This window comes from Camelina sativa, chromosome 10 (assembly GCF_000633955.1).
Source record: "Camelina sativa cultivar DH55 chromosome 10, Cs, whole genome shotgun sequence".
Classification (NCBI taxonomy): Eukaryota; Viridiplantae; Streptophyta; class Magnoliopsida; order Brassicales; family Brassicaceae; genus Camelina; species Camelina sativa.
In genome coordinates this window covers 6,219,775-6,233,627 of record NC_025694.1, presented here as the reverse complement: position 1 = coordinate 6,233,627, position 13,853 = coordinate 6,219,775, and the positions used below count along the sequence as shown (strand labels likewise).

At 37.0% G+C, this 13,853-nt stretch overlaps 5 protein-coding genes across 7 annotated transcripts in view; 1 reads left to right on the top strand and 4 right to left on the bottom strand.

Annotated features, from left to right (window-relative positions):
• The window catches only part of LOC104717445 (flavone 3'-O-methyltransferase 1-like), a 2,095-nt gene extending 894 nt beyond the window's left edge, over positions 1-1,201 (top strand). Inside the window, exons 2-4 of the mRNA XM_010435005.2 lie at positions 288-598; positions 692-756; positions 878-1,201. Of these exons, the coding sequence (XP_010433307.1) occupies positions 288-598; positions 692-756; positions 878-1,180 (679 nt within the window). The 3' untranslated portion in view covers positions 1,181-1,201. The remainder of the gene's footprint in view (positions 1-287; positions 599-691; positions 757-877) is intronic.
• LOC104717447 (protein phosphatase 2C 57) lies at positions 1,309-3,640 on the bottom strand. Its single transcript, XM_010435007.2, has 11 exons — positions 3,221-3,640; positions 3,015-3,143; positions 2,816-2,921; positions 2,618-2,728; positions 2,425-2,504; positions 2,299-2,352; positions 2,097-2,213; positions 1,942-1,996; positions 1,812-1,844; positions 1,681-1,727; positions 1,309-1,575 (listed from the first exon to the last, which is right to left on the bottom strand). Exons 1-11 carry the CDS (start codon positions 3,544-3,546, stop codon positions 1,455-1,457), a joined length of 1,179 nt encoding a protein of 392 aa, XP_010433309.1. The 5' UTR covers positions 3,547-3,640; the 3' UTR covers positions 1,309-1,454.
• Positions 3,862-5,092, bottom strand: LOC104717443 (uncharacterized protein At4g00950-like). The gene is made up of 2 exons (XM_010435003.2): positions 4,444-5,092; positions 3,862-4,085 (listed from the first exon to the last, which is right to left on the bottom strand). Exons 1-2 carry the CDS (start codon positions 4,948-4,950, stop codon positions 3,996-3,998), a joined length of 597 nt encoding a protein of 198 aa, XP_010433305.1. The 5' UTR covers positions 4,951-5,092; the 3' UTR covers positions 3,862-3,995.
• LOC104717442 (beta-glucosidase 10-like) lies at positions 8,069-10,961 on the bottom strand. Of its 3 annotated transcripts, none has more exons than XM_010435001.2 (13): positions 10,756-10,961; positions 10,590-10,653; positions 10,440-10,505; positions 10,260-10,335; positions 10,088-10,159; positions 9,915-10,002; positions 9,571-9,826; positions 9,369-9,484; positions 9,055-9,284; positions 8,948-8,973; positions 8,752-8,839; positions 8,520-8,610; positions 8,069-8,436 (listed from the first exon to the last, which is right to left on the bottom strand). In XM_010435001.2, exons 1-13 carry the CDS (start codon positions 10,818-10,820, stop codon positions 8,199-8,201), a joined length of 1,476 nt encoding a protein of 491 aa, XP_010433303.1. In that variant the 5' UTR covers positions 10,821-10,961; the 3' UTR covers positions 8,069-8,198. The 3 variants fall into 3 exon arrangements, with proteins under 3 accessions (XP_010433303.1, XP_010433304.1, XP_010433302.1); XM_010435002.2 differs by having other exon boundaries at positions 10,440-10,521; positions 10,756-10,958; XM_010435000.2 differs by having other exon boundaries at positions 10,440-10,498; positions 10,756-10,957.
• LOC104717441 (beta-glucosidase 10) overlaps positions 11,189-13,853 on the bottom strand; it is a 2,978-nt gene continuing 313 nt past the window's right edge. The window contains exons 2-13 of the mRNA XM_010434999.2: positions 13,737-13,800; positions 13,510-13,565; positions 13,325-13,400; positions 13,154-13,225; positions 12,984-13,071; positions 12,642-12,897; positions 12,438-12,553; positions 12,130-12,353; positions 12,016-12,041; positions 11,834-11,921; positions 11,636-11,726; positions 11,189-11,550 (exon numbers count right to left, since the gene is read on the bottom strand). Coding sequence (XP_010433301.1) covers positions 11,310-11,550; positions 11,636-11,726; positions 11,834-11,921; positions 12,016-12,041; positions 12,130-12,353; positions 12,438-12,553; positions 12,642-12,897; positions 12,984-13,071; positions 13,154-13,225; positions 13,325-13,400; positions 13,510-13,565; positions 13,737-13,800 — 1,398 coding nt within the window. The 3' untranslated portion in view covers positions 11,189-11,309. The remainder of the gene's footprint in view (positions 11,551-11,635; positions 11,727-11,833; positions 11,922-12,015; positions 12,042-12,129; positions 12,354-12,437; positions 12,554-12,641; positions 12,898-12,983; positions 13,072-13,153; positions 13,226-13,324; positions 13,401-13,509; positions 13,566-13,736; positions 13,801-13,853) is intronic.

Sequence of the window (13,853 nt, the reverse complement as noted above, 5' to 3'; positions counted from 1 at the left end):
GCTCCAGTCATGGTCGACCGGATCCTCCGGTTGCTTGCGGCTTACTCTATCTTGACCTGCTCTGTTCGTAAGCTTATTGATGGCGGTGTGGAGCGTCTGTATGGACTGGAACCAGTCTGTAAGTACCTGACTAAGAACGAACGCGGAGCCTCACTTGCTGCACTCTGTCATTTGAACAGAGACAAAGTCTTTATGGAGAGCTGGTAAATTGTTCTAACCTTCAATTCTAACTCAACACTAAGAAACATTGTACATGAGATGAGTGAAATTTGTGTGTTTGAGTGCAGGTTTCATTTGAAAGATGCTGTTCTTGAAGGCGGAGTTCCATTCGACAAGGCATTTGGTATGGACGCTTTCGAGTACCAGGGGGTCGACCCGAGATTTAACAAAGTGTTCAACAATGGAATGTCGAACCACACAACCATCGTCATGACCAAGATTCTGGAAACATACAACGGCTTTGAGGGTTTGTCTTCATTGGTAGATGTTGGTGGTGGCATTGGAGTCACTCTCCGTATGATTGTATCCAAGCACCCACACATCAAAGGCATCCTTTATGATCTCCCTCATGTCATTAAGGAAGCCATCTCCTATCCTGGTATATATGCTTCTCTTTAATTAGCTATTTCGATATGTATTCATGGAAAGTTTAAGATTGACTTAGGGGTAAGGGTTTTGTCGAATGATATAGGTATTGAACATATTGGGGGAGATATGTTTGTGAATGTTCCTAAAGCAGATGCCATCTTCATGAAGGTTGGTAAACTAGTCCTATTTTGATTGTTGGTAACAAGTTCATAACAACTATTTTTAGCATAGTAGTCATAAAACATGTATCCTAGGCATTTGGTTTTACAAAAATTCTCACATGTGACAGTGGATATGTCATGATTGGAGCGATCAACACTGTTTGAAATTTCTGAAGAACTGCTACAAAGCGCTCCCAGGCAACGGTAAAATGATAGTGGCTGAATCTATACTTCCGGTGGTGCCAGACTCGAGCCTCATGACAAAAGAAGTTGTCCACATGGACTGCCTCATGTTGGCTCACAACCCCGGAGGCAAAGAACGAACTGAGGAGGAATTTGAGGCCTTGGCCAAAGCTTCTGGCTTCCAGGGCTTCCAAGTTGTTTGCAGAGCCTACGGTACGCACATCATGGAATTCCTCAAGAAGATATGAATGTGGGAGAGATACATGGATGTTTCTATTGTCTCCTTTTGCTTACAGAGTTTTGTTTACATCACTATGTATGTCATTGTTGTTTTTCCTGGAAGCTGCATTTCTTTGTATGTAATTGTAGATTCAACGCTTGTGAAAGTGTTGATATATAAGATACAAAGCTGGTTTTGTTTCTGAGGTATCTTCATATCTCCATTTCTATGGGTAGACTAGAGAGTTAGACATAGTTACACGTTTTATATACACTAAAGAAAGAGACGAATGTTCAATTCACTTAAGATAGATACGAAGACATCCATATGCCAACAGTAACTAAACCGACAGTCGCTGCAGCCTGAACCAGTTCAACCACCACGTTCTGTCGCTGCGCAGGAAGATTCTTCCACTCTGTTCTTCTGTTATTGCAAAAATCAAAACCAAAACACGGTAAGAGTGCGTATATGAGAGTGTATATAGAGGTTTCATGTAGTAGTGGAAAAGTGTTTTAATTGAACCCCTACCCTAGATCAGCAATAATGATGCTGATGTTGTCCTGAGATCGCCGGTCCTGAAACGTGGGAAAAAAATCATCTAACTGTCAGTTTTGGCTTCCTAACAATAGATAGTCTGAGGAGAGTTTTTCGTTATTTACCAGAGCTACTTGCGCAAGAGATTCACAAGCAAGCTGTTACAAATGAACATTCAGGAGAGTAGTTCAGCCTTATAGCCATACATGCGTTGTAGAAGAAACTAACTGATAAGAAGATTAAAATAAATCTTGCCTGCACATTTCCATGTTTCCGAAGCTGATCCCTTACGTAACTAACCACATCTGAACTGCATCAGCGAAACATTGATCACTGTAAGCTCTGAACATCTCCCTGATGAAATAGCATATGATTGAATGGGCAAAAAGGGGTTAAAAAATAAAGGGAACCTTTTCATGTAGTCCCATAATCCATCAGAAGCTAAAATAATGAATTCCACATCCGATGTAATAGGTACTTGGAAGATATCTGGAGTTGCGACAACCATGTCTCCTTTAAACTCGATTCTGAGAATTAATTTAATTTTAGTCGACAAACTCAGAACACAGAAATCATTGAAAAAATAGAAACAGCTTTGGAATAGATTGGTACCTCGAAACAAACTTCTCAGACCATCTTCCTTCATCAACACCTTTCTTTAACATCCTGTGTATATAAACTTTTATGAGCAATGATGCAGAGCATAAAGAAAAAGAAGAAGAAGAGAAAGAACCCAACTCATCCTTCTTTGTCTTGAACCGGATGTCACCAAAAGCACGAGATACAGCTATGTCTCCACAAATCCTTCCATTGACAATCTAAATGAATGAAGAGAGCAAGACAATCCATTATCAAGCCAAGTCCTCACAAACAAAGTGAGTGGTACAATTTGACAAGTTTTTTAAAAAACAGTAAAAATAAGAAGACACACCCAGCCACCTGCTTCTTTAATCCTTTTCATTTCCTGGATAGCTGCCTTACTGCTTCCATATGGCCGATGATAATCAGTCAACTCCTCTATTTTCCCAGATCGAGATAAAACCTATTTCAATCCATCGACAAAATACTTCATACATGAACATGACCAAGTTGCTTCATGGATAAGAACTAGTTAAATAAGAAGGCTTACTGCGCACGAATCACCAATATGTGCAATGAAAGAAACATCATTTCTGATGAACATTACAGTGGCTGTTGAACCTGATTCGTCTTCTTCTTCACCGTTTGCTTCTAGCCTGTGGTGGAAACATATGAAGATGAATCATTTCACACCAAAACCATAACAATTGACTCAATCCCTAAGAAATTTAAGCTAAATTGAATTTCACCATTTGAGCAAATTACGATCCACGCTTTCAAAGGCCTTAATCAAAGCTTCCCTGATTGCAGCGAGATCACCTCCATTCAACAACGATCCAGCTTGCAATGCTCCAACACACTCCTTATACAGCTCTTCCCTATCATCATCATCCTCATCATCATCATCACCAACGAAACCCTAGAAAAACAGAGCTTGCATGACAAGTTAAGTTACCTAAGGAATTTGACAGAGGACGATCCAGCGTGGCCGTCGAAAACCGCGGCGTATGAGAAGTTATCAAGAGCATCGGAACGGATGACGATTTCGTCCTCCATCTCGTCTCGGAATCCTTGAACGCTAGTGTAACCCCATCGAATCGGCGTCACGCCCGCCATTGACGACGGCGCGTCGATCGCAATCGCGGAGCAACAACGGTGGTGACGACGACCATACGTGGGATAGACGATAAGGCCACCGCCAGCTTCGGCGGAAGGATAGCTGGAGTGTCGGAGGAGGTTGTTGGAGTGAAAGGGATGAAGATGCGGCCTCAGAAGCGCCATGACTCAGTGAGTCAGGCAAAGCGAGTTAAGTAGTAGAAGAAGAGAAAAATCAAAAGAGTGTCTTTACGGTTAGTGGCCGTGGATTTTCGTAAAAATAAAAAATATCTAAAAAGGATAAGAGAATCATCAACGCGGCGGGCCTCTTAACTGACTTAACGGTCCAATTTTTAAAGATGGGCTTAGGCCCGAGAAGCAGTATCAATCAATTTTTATTGCTTTCCTTTTTTAGGAAAAGTTTGTAACATGCAAATGATATCAAATGTTTTACCCTTGAATCACATAGTCACAAAGAAGCAGTGAAATTTCAAGGTTTGATATTGTAAAAAAGTAATCTGTAGTAATTATTTTTCTCATGTCTGTTAAATTATGTGGTGTATACAGAGGGATATTAATTAGTTCATAATTAACCAGAGAATTAAAAATAATTATGAAGATTGAAGAGATTCAGCTTAAATATTGGAAGAACTCATCCTTGGAAGATTCTCTTGCCTACTACGCCTCCATGGAATCACTTGCTTAAATCCTTGGTAAACCCTTGCCTGCATTTAAAATATATATATTTAATTAAAAAGAGCCTAAATATGAATTCATTCATTCACAATCCAAACGAAGAAGATTATTAATAATCCCATACTAAATAGGGAATATAGGGATACAAGAGTAACCAAAGACTAATTAAGAAGTCTATACACTTTAAAAGGACAGTTATTCAAATACCAAAAACGTTGAAATTATGTTTTGAAATATAGAGTAGTCATTAAATAAAGTTTGAAATTTTATGATAAAATGGTCGGGATTTTGGAATAACGTAAGAATGTAATTAGACAACTAAAAAACGAGATTTTGTAACAGTAAAAGGTGATATAATGAGTCAAAACATGTGTTCCAAAAACTTACCAAGAACTGCGATTTGGACTGAGAAAGATTCAAGAGGCTTCCTTTTCTTTTGACTCTACTGATCTTCACCGTTGTTCCGCCTCCGCCGCCGCCGTCGTCGCAGCAGCGCCCATTCGTGGAACGTGAAAATTCGGATCTACCCTCAGAGTCTTTTTCACTTCTCCTTATCACCGATAAAGACCGGCGAGGTATAACGTAAGGACCATGGAGAACTGTGGTCGGAGATGGCTCATTCTCGGCTGGAAAAAACAGCCTCGGTGGAAGCTCAAGGCACCTTACCACTCCTCCTCCTTCTCCGGGGTTCTGTTTGGACGCCGGCGGTTTGTTCTCATCGGAGACGCGAGGCTTTCCGGGAGCTTCCTCCCATAGAAACGGGACCGATCCGGCGATGTTCACAGGTGGTGTCGCTAGGCCAGGAGTCTCACATGCTCTATTAAGTGGAATCGAGAACAGAGGAAGCTTAGGAGTCGCACAGAACCGTTCTTGATCATCAAATTCGAATTCCATCACTTTCTTTGACGTTATATGTAATGGTTTGGGATTTAAATAGAGAGAAAAAAGTTCTTGTTTCCGTTCGAAGTATATATATGAAACAGAACAAGAAGAAAAAAAGGAAAAGAGTTGTGTGAATAATGTGAGGAAGTGTATAGTATTGATGAAGTGTTGAATAGAAAAATTAAATAAAACGCTCCTATTGTGGCGCTTCTTATTCACGAGAGATATCCCAAAGAGAAGAGATGAAAAAAAAAATACTATTACAAAGGGAGTGGTGGTCCTACGTTACGATTTTGTAACGTTGGGGGTCCTTTCAAATTTCATTTCGAGCCTTTATTGCTAAAAATAATACCATTATTAATTGTTTTTGTAAAAAAAACAAAAAAAAACGAACAGTAAAAACCAAGGCTGCAATGGTGGTACTGGTAACAATAAATGTAATAGCTATGTGTTCTGAAGAAGTATTTATCGTCGACAAAAAGAAAATATCTTATTCTCTCAATTGACCATTATAGTGTTTTGACCATTATAGTGTTTCCTTAGATATGTGAGTTATATATGGACTGTGTAGTTGATCATCGTATATAAATCCCATGAAAGCTAAAGTAAATTATTACTAGACATGTAATCAACGGGTCATGTTAGCGTTGTTACTGCTTATTACACATATTTGAATTCGTACAGTATATTTCAATGATAAACTTCGATTGTGTAAGTAAGCGTTGAAATAGAAGTGGGGGAATAAGAAAAGTGACTTAAAACGTGGATTGTTTAGAAGATTTGAATGGGTTTATCCAGCTAGACCGTCAAAGGTGAACACGATCATGACTATATAGGTCATATTTACGATGAACTTGGAATGTGATAAGAATCTTGGCTCTGTCAATATGCTATCTTAAGAGGAGTTTTTCCAAGGTTTTTGACATCTTCATTAGAGAAAAACTACAAAGGAATCAGCCTTGTAAACAGAAAGAGTATCAAGGTCGCTGATAAATTAATCTACATTAAACAAATTGGTGAAAGCGAGAAATGTGATGCGTTGAAAGTCAAAGGCTGTTCTTGTCGTTGCATGAGATATGTATGAGAATGGTGAAATGGTATATGCATTGAAAAAGAGCGGTAAAGTTAAACAGATTTCGAGGATATTAGGCTGATCATGTTATCTTTGTGATCCTCCCTACTAAGTTGATATTTATTTTCCTAATAAAACAGAGCTTTGAGATTTCATGCAACTATAGTCCATGCATGCATGGCCTAATTAGCAGGACCTTGATGATTATGTGCAACGTGCTCCGTATAATCGTTATCAAGGGCTTGATTTCTTTGAAGAAACATCTAAATCTGAATAATATCTTTAATTAGTGCAAGAATATTTTTTAAAAAAATTTGAAAAAAAAAGAAGAAGAATCAGCGTTACGAACTTAATTCAACTAAACCTCAAATAAATGTATCAGTGGTTATTAACAAACAAAAAAGAGTATCAGTGATTAATCCCGTAAAATCCAACCAAATTATTAGGATTTAGGACCCATAATCATCTTTATAAATATGAGCTTTTGGTTGATGACAATGACCGGGGGCTAGTGTGTTGCATGTATTTTTTCAAGTTTTCTATTTCTTGTTTCGTTTGGACACGGAATTCTCTTTACAGGAGTTGGCGAGTTGCTGTATATATCTTCTAATTAATTAAGAAGAAAGCAAAAAGAGTAAAATTTTGTTATTTGTAAACCAACTACCATAAAGTTTTAAAAGGTCGTGACTCGTGACATTAATTATATCATCAAATAATATACAAGGATGTTGGCACTGTTGCTCATGGTCATGGGGAAGCCAATTAAAAAACAAAGGCGTTTTCTACCGGTCTTACCGCAATGGACAACCCTCTGACAAAAGATTTGGTCATGCTGAATACGCCACTCAAACATGAGATGATCGGCACCCAAACTTTTGTTGAAATATGCATGTATGTATGTCAAAATTATTTAGCTGTAACTGTGCTATGACAGTGATTTTATGTAAACCACGATTACGAAATATAATTTACATGTTCTATGCGAGCGGAGCGAGTGAGCGACCGATCATCATTGTAACCGTAATGAATAATGTGCGACCATTAAAAAAAAGAAGAAGATAATGTGAGACCGTCTGCCCAAATAGGCCCAACTCTTTCTTAACGTAAGGCCCGATTCCCACTTTATACGTTAGACTCAACAACAACTAAATTACAACTTTTCAGGCAAATCATGATAAGGCGCTTCATTTCATGGGTTCAGTTCGATAAGGCGCTTCAGTCCTTGTATTTTTTTTTTTTCAATCCTTGATTTTGTAACCAGGTTCCTCAAGTAGTTTGGATATCTTGCGTTGTGAATTCAAAATTCACATTTAAAGGTTCATAGATATAATCTACTTTTGACAATAGTATAACAGTTTTGTTATTTTTATTTTATTTCCCAACAATAGTATAGCATATACATCGTTAGTTTATCAAACTTACGTTTCTTACAATGTATTTCTAATTGTGATCGGTCTATGACAGTAGCTTGTTGTCAACATGATGACCAGAGAAATTGAATCCAGAGAGGAAATATTTCATTTATATTTTCCTCCCCTTGTCTAAAGTTGAAGAGAATAAATAAATAAATAATTGAAGCGTTTTTTTTTTTTTGGACAAACTATAATTGAAGCGTTTAATGCGTTTTCTTGGACCAATAAAAGTTGAGTGACCCCATCTTTCCTATCCTTTCTTCATCCACACGCAAAACGCGACAAATATACACATGTGAAGAAAGACTAAAGGGATATCTTTCTCTTTTCTCCCGTGAAGTGTTATTCTTGTGATGTGACCTCCCATGTATTTCCAAAATGTAAATCTTCCATTTTTAAAATGCCAACCAAGTCTCCATGTATGTGTACTAGGTAGGTTAAAAACATCACAACGGTTCATTTTATAATTTCTGAAAATAAAAAAATTAGTTGATTGAGGATTTTTTTTTTCCTTACAATTCATGCTAAATCCAATGGCGATTCATAACGTTGAGTGTTTTTGTTCTCGTGCTTTTACTGTCTTTGTGAAATATTTGGTTGTGTTCGAGTGTCGTTATACTATGTTTAAGAATCTACGCAACCGTTGTTGGTTTCAAAAAACTACATAATTTTATATGCAAATTTTCTCAAACCATTTGCCAATGTACTGAGGTTTTACATAATATAAATGAAATATAAACAAAACCAGTGTAGGTACCATCAACTGGTTAAATACATTACAATGACGAATAGCTAGAGAAGTTCCTCTTCAACTGAATAGTATCTTGAGGGGCAACATCAATTGTACCATTGAGAAAACCAGTATACCAAGAAACAGATAGCCTTGGAGACCTCTTGCGACCAGGATCGCTGAAATTCACATAGTACAATCCGAAGCTGCTCGAATATCCACCCAATAACTCATACAAATCAACCATCGACCATATAAGGTAACCTCTCATGTCCGATCCATTCCTGATCAGTCAAAAAGATTTGTCACAAACAGAGAGTCAAGTAAATATGAGGACTAAAATATGCAGAAGGAGAATCATACATACTTGATGGCGTTGAGGACAGCACCAATGTAACCTTCAATGAAATCAATTCTTTTTGTGTCTTGCAGCATCGAATGGCTTTCCAAACGCGCACCTGTTTTTATATCAAGAATTAGCAATTGATTTGAAGAATCTTTTTTTTTTTGTTTTCTGATAAAGAAAGAACAAGAAAGTGTGCTTTTACAAGCAGACAAATGAGAGAGTAAGAAGACAAAAGAACTGGAATGAAGTGTACCATTTTCAAGAATGTATATTGGAGGATTGTTATAGCTATCCTTTAAATACTCAAGAGTATTTTCAAGACCCCATGGAGTAGCTTCCGACTTTAAGAAAAGCAATTGATGAATTAGGTTAATATCCATGTTAGAAGATCAAACTAGAGCTTTTATTTAAAAAAATTATATGTATTCTGAAGATTTTTAGGACCTTACCGCAAAAAATGAAGAATTCCCAATGGCTGTCCAAAGTAAGAAAAGTCATTAACTAAAAGAGTTGAGAAGCTTTTTATATTATTGATGATTAAAGACGCTAAGCTTACGCGACACATATACGCCCATGTCTTTAGTGAAGCCTTCTACGTCCATGGGAAAGATAGAAGAAGGTGAGTATCGGTATGTGACGGCGAATGTCGTGTAGTGAATAACTCCTACAAAGTCAGATGATCCTTTAACTTGCTCTAACTCTTCCTCTGAGAAAACCGGTAATCTCGATCCCACAGTTCTCTTTACTTCATCGGGATAGTCTCCAAATACCAAAGGCTTCAACAACCTGAGAGTTATCAATTTAGTCTTTGAGGTCTTGTCCTCAAGTTATTGAAACAATGATATTAAAGAAAGCTTTTTCTTTTCTCACCAGTCATAGAGGAAAGTTTGAGCTCTTTGAGTTGCGATTTCATCGTCCTTGGAGTTTGTAGCGGGAGTTAACCCCAATGCATATATACTAAACCCTATGGATCCTCTCTGCTTGCTCTGCACCAAGAATATGAAATATGATCATACGGAGTTTTGAGTTTCGGGTTTTTAAGAGTGAATAAGAGAGAGATATGTGTATGTACCTTGTACTTTAGTTTATACAATTTGTAAACAGAGGCATGAGCTAGCAATACGTTATGGCCTACAAGATATGGTTCTGTAGAAGAATTTCCCGAAGAACAATTGACGAGTATGTTAGGAGTACAACGTCCAGGCGGCCCGAGTCCTTGGCCATAAGAACCAGTGGCGAATATTGTAGCTTCGTTTATTGTAGTCCATAGCTTCACATCCTCTCCAAACTCTTTGAAGCATACATCTGCATAAGCAGTGAAGTCTTCTCTGCAATACAACAAAAAAAAAAAACAACAATTTTTTTTTTTACAATTCATATCAAAAAGCGACTTTTTATTATATCATATAACTTTACATGATTTTGCGGTTGACCCATCCTCCGTACTCATCTTCAAGAGACTGAGGATGATCATAGTGGAAAAGTGTAACTTGTGGTTCGATTCCTATTAGTAGTGTTTGCCAAAACTAAAGTTAGAAGCTATATGAATTGGCTTAAAGTTGCGATAACATATAAAGACAAAACCTCACCATGGCTTTTTAGTTCTTTGATAAGGTTCTTGTAAAACAAGAGTCCTTTTGGGTTAACGAATCCTCTTCCATCTGAAAAGTCATAGAAGAAAAAACCATTTAAAGAGGTCAAGAAACAAACATGGTTACTTACAAGAAGAAGAAACAAGGAAGATGCGTTACTACTACTTACTAGGTATTAGTCTTGACCAGGAGATTGAGAATCTGAATGATTCCAAGCCCATTTCTGCCATCAGCTTAACATCTTCCTGCCAAAAGTAACAACACCATCGAATTTGAGAAAACAGAGCCAGAGACTAATTACGATGACTTCTTTGGAAAGTAAACGGCAAAAGAATGAGAGAGAAAGAACCTTGTATTTGTGATACCCATCAGATGCTATATCCCCATTACCTGTAATTCCAGCACGGTCTGCGAGCTTCGAACAAGAGTAACTAAAAAAACTTTATTCGAAAGTTCAAAACAGTAAGATATATGAATGTAACATAAAAAATAAACTTACCAGAGTGTGCGAAAGTATCCCATATGCTAGGAGTTCTTCCGTCTTCATTGACAGCTCCTTCCCACTATGTCCACAAATTTCCAAAAAAAGTACTCTATTATATTAGACAAAACAGTAAAGAAGAAATTACATGAAGAACAGAGGATGAAAGCAGAGAGATTCGAACCTGATAAGCAGAAGTGGCGGCTCCGAAGAGGAAATCCTCTGGAAAATCGTTTCTGGTAAAGGCATCAACAGCAACGTAGCTTGTTGTCAAAACGATGACCAGAAAAACGGAAAATAATAGAGATAAAGGTTTCATTTTCATTTTTTTTTTGCTACTTTTCGTCTGAGTGAGTTGCGGATACATAGATAGGATAGATAACTAGATTCGGCCCTTTGTTATATATTCTTTAAATTAACAACTCTACATATTAAAATATGAATTTCGGAAATAATTTAAATGGTTGATTGACATTTGCTTCCCTTTTTGGTTTATGCTAATGTAAAGTCACACTATTTTTTGTGATAAGAATGCTCATTTTAATTAACTTTTTCAAGTGCATCATTTTTTGTAAGTTACCTCAAATGGTTTAATTTTTATTAATGCAACCTTTTTGTTGGTATTAAAATCTACATGCATCATTTCATATGCAAATCTTATCAAATCATTTGCTAAGTTGCTGAGGTTTTTCATAGTATAATGAAATAAACTAAACCATGACCCTTTGGTTAAATACATTACAACGAAGAAGAGCCGCCAGAGGAGTTGCTCTCCAACTGAATAATATCTTGAGAAGCAACATCAATTGTACCATTGAGAAAACCAGTGTACCAAGCAGCAGAGAGCTTTGGAGTTCTCTTGCGACCAGGATCGCTGAAATTCACATGGTACAATCCAAAGTTGGTCGTATATCCACTCAATAACTCATACATATCAATCATCGACCATACAAAGTAACCTTTTGTGTCCGATCCATTCCTGATCAGTCACAAAAAGATTTGTCACAAAACACATAGTCAAGTAAATATGAGGACTAAAAGATGTAGAAGGTGGAGAATCATACTTGATGGCGTTGAGCACAGCACCAATGTAACCTTCAATGTAATCAATTCTTTCTGTGTCTTGCAGTGTCGAATTGCTATTCATCGGCTTACCTGTTTTCATATTAAATTTTTTGCAAAGAATCTTAATTAAGAACAAGAAAGTGTGCTTTCAAGCAGACAAACCAGAGAGTAAGAAGACAAAAGAGTATCAAGTGTACCATTTTCAAGAATGTATATTGGGGGATTGTTATAGTTGTCCTTTATATACTCAAGAATATCTTCAAGACCCCATGGAGTAGCTTCCCACTTCAAGAAAAAAGCAATTGATATTAGGAAAAATCAAACAAGAGCGCTTTTATTATAAGATTTATATGTATTCTGCATATTCACAAGACCTTACCACAAAAAATGAAGAATTCCCAGTGGCTGTCCAAAGAAGAAGAATAATTAGTTAAAAAGAGTTGAGAAGCTAGTTTTTTTTAATATTATTGATGATGTAAGAAGCTAAGCTTACAGATCATATAGACCCCCATGTCTTTAAAGAAGCCTTCGTTCGTGGGAAAGAACGAAGGTGTGGGTCGGTTTGAGACATAGAATGTCGTGTAGTGAATCATTCCTACAAACTCAGATGATCCTTTAACTTGCTCTGACTCTTCCTTTGAGAAAACTGGTAATCTTGATCCCACGGTTTTCTTCATTTCATCCGGATAGTCTCCATATACCAAAGGCTTCAACAACCTGAAATTACTCAATTTAGTATTGAGATCTTGTCCTCAAGTTATTGAAACAAAAGAAATTAAAGAAATCTTTTTCTTTTCTCACCAGCCAAAGAAGAAAGTTTTAGCTCTTTGAGTTGCGATTTCATCGTCCTTGGAGTTTGTATAGGGAGAAAACCCGAATGCATATATACTAATCCCTACGGATCCTCTCTGTTTGCTCTGCACCATCATATGAACTATGATCAATACCGAGTGGAGGTTCGGGGTTTTAAGAGTGAATAAGAGATATATATATATATGTGTATACCTTGTACTTTAGTTTATACAATCTCGAAGCAGAGGCATGAGCTAGCAAAATGTTATGGCCTACAATATATGGTTCTGTAGAAGAATTTCCAGTAGAACAATTGACGAATTTGTTAGGAGAACAACGTCCAGGCGGAGAGATTCCTTGGCTATAAGAACCAATGGCGAATATTGTAGCTTCGTTTATTGTAGTCCATAGCTTTACATCCTCCCCAAACTCTCTGAAACATACATCTGCAAAAGCAGTGAAGTCTTCTCTGCAGTATGAGAAAAAACAAACAACATTTTTGATGTTATTTTTTAGAATTCATATCTAAAAGCGACTTTGTTAGTAATCTTTTACATGATTTTGCGGTTGAGCCATCCTCCGTACTCATCTTCAAGAGACTGAGGATGATCATAGTGGTAAAGCGGAACTTGTGGTTCGATTCCTGTTAGTAGTGTTTGCCACAACTTAAGTTAGAAGCTATGAATTGGCTTAAGTTGCGATTACATATAAATACAAAACCTCACCATGGCTTTTTAGTTCTTTGATGAGGTTCTTGTAAAACAATAGGCCTTTTGGGTTAATGAGTCCTCTTCCATCTGAAAAGCCACACAGACAATAAAGAGGTCAAGAAACAAAACAACATCAGTACTTCCAAGAAAAAAAAGAAATCAGGAAGAAGAGGCGTTACTACTTACTAGGTATTAGTCTTGACCAGGAGATTGAGAATCTAAATGAGTCTAAACCCATTTTTGCCATCAGCTTAACATCTTCCTGCCAAAAGTAACAACAACATCTAATTTGATAAAACAGAGCCAGAGACTTAGGATAAGTACTTCTTTGAAAAAGTAAACGGCAAAAGAATGAGAGAAAAAAAAAAAACCTTGTATTTGTGATACCCATCAGATGTTATATCTCCATTACCGCTAAGTCTGTTGTCTGCAAGTTTCGAACAAAGAGTGACTCAAAATTTCGAAATATAAAAACGCTAATAATATGGAACCACAGATTAAGTAACCTATGATATGAACCCCATACTTTTTTAGTCAACAACCTAGGAATTTATCTATTGGAAAATCCTAACCCATAAGATGTATACAATATACTTACGAGAGTGTGCGAAAGTATCCCATACGCTAGGAGTCCTTCCGTCTTCATCAACAGCTCCTTCCCACTATTATCCACAGATTCCCAACATAGCAAAGAACAACTCTATTATATTAGACA

Excerpts from the sequence above, each read along its gene's own strand:
- LOC104717447 (XM_010435007.2), bottom strand. The coding sequence starts at position 3,546 with ATGGCGCTTCTGAGGCCGCATCTTCATCCCTTTCACTCCAACAACCTC. Across the intron at positions 2,214-2,298 it reads TCTGAGAAGTTTGTTTCGAG|AATCGAGTTTAAAGGAGACA; the intron begins GTACCAATCTAT and ends ATTAATTCTCAG. Across the intron at positions 1,576-1,680 it reads ATCATTATTGCTGATCTAGG|AAGAACAGAGTGGAAGAATC; the intron begins GTAGGGGTTCAA and ends TTGCAATAACAG.
- LOC104717442 (XM_010435000.2), bottom strand. The coding sequence starts at position 10,938 with ATGTATCCGCAACTCACTCAGACGAAAAGTAGCAAAAAAAAAATGAAA. Across the intron at positions 10,499-10,589 it reads GGATACTTTCGCACACTCTG|ACCGTGCTGGAATTACAGGT; the intron begins GTAAGTTTATTT and ends CGAAGCTCGCAG. Across the intron at positions 9,827-9,914 it reads TGGGTCAACCGCAAAATCAT|AGAAGACTTCACTGCTTATG; the intron begins GTAAAGTTATAT and ends GTTGTATTGCAG.
- LOC104717443 (XM_010435003.2), bottom strand. The coding sequence starts at position 4,950 with ATGGAATTCGAATTTGATGATCAAGAACGGTTCTGTGCGACTCCTAAG. Across the intron at positions 4,086-4,443 it reads AGTCCAAATCGCAGTTCTTG|GCAAGGGTTTACCAAGGATT; the intron begins GTAAGTTTTTGG and ends TTTTAAATGCAG.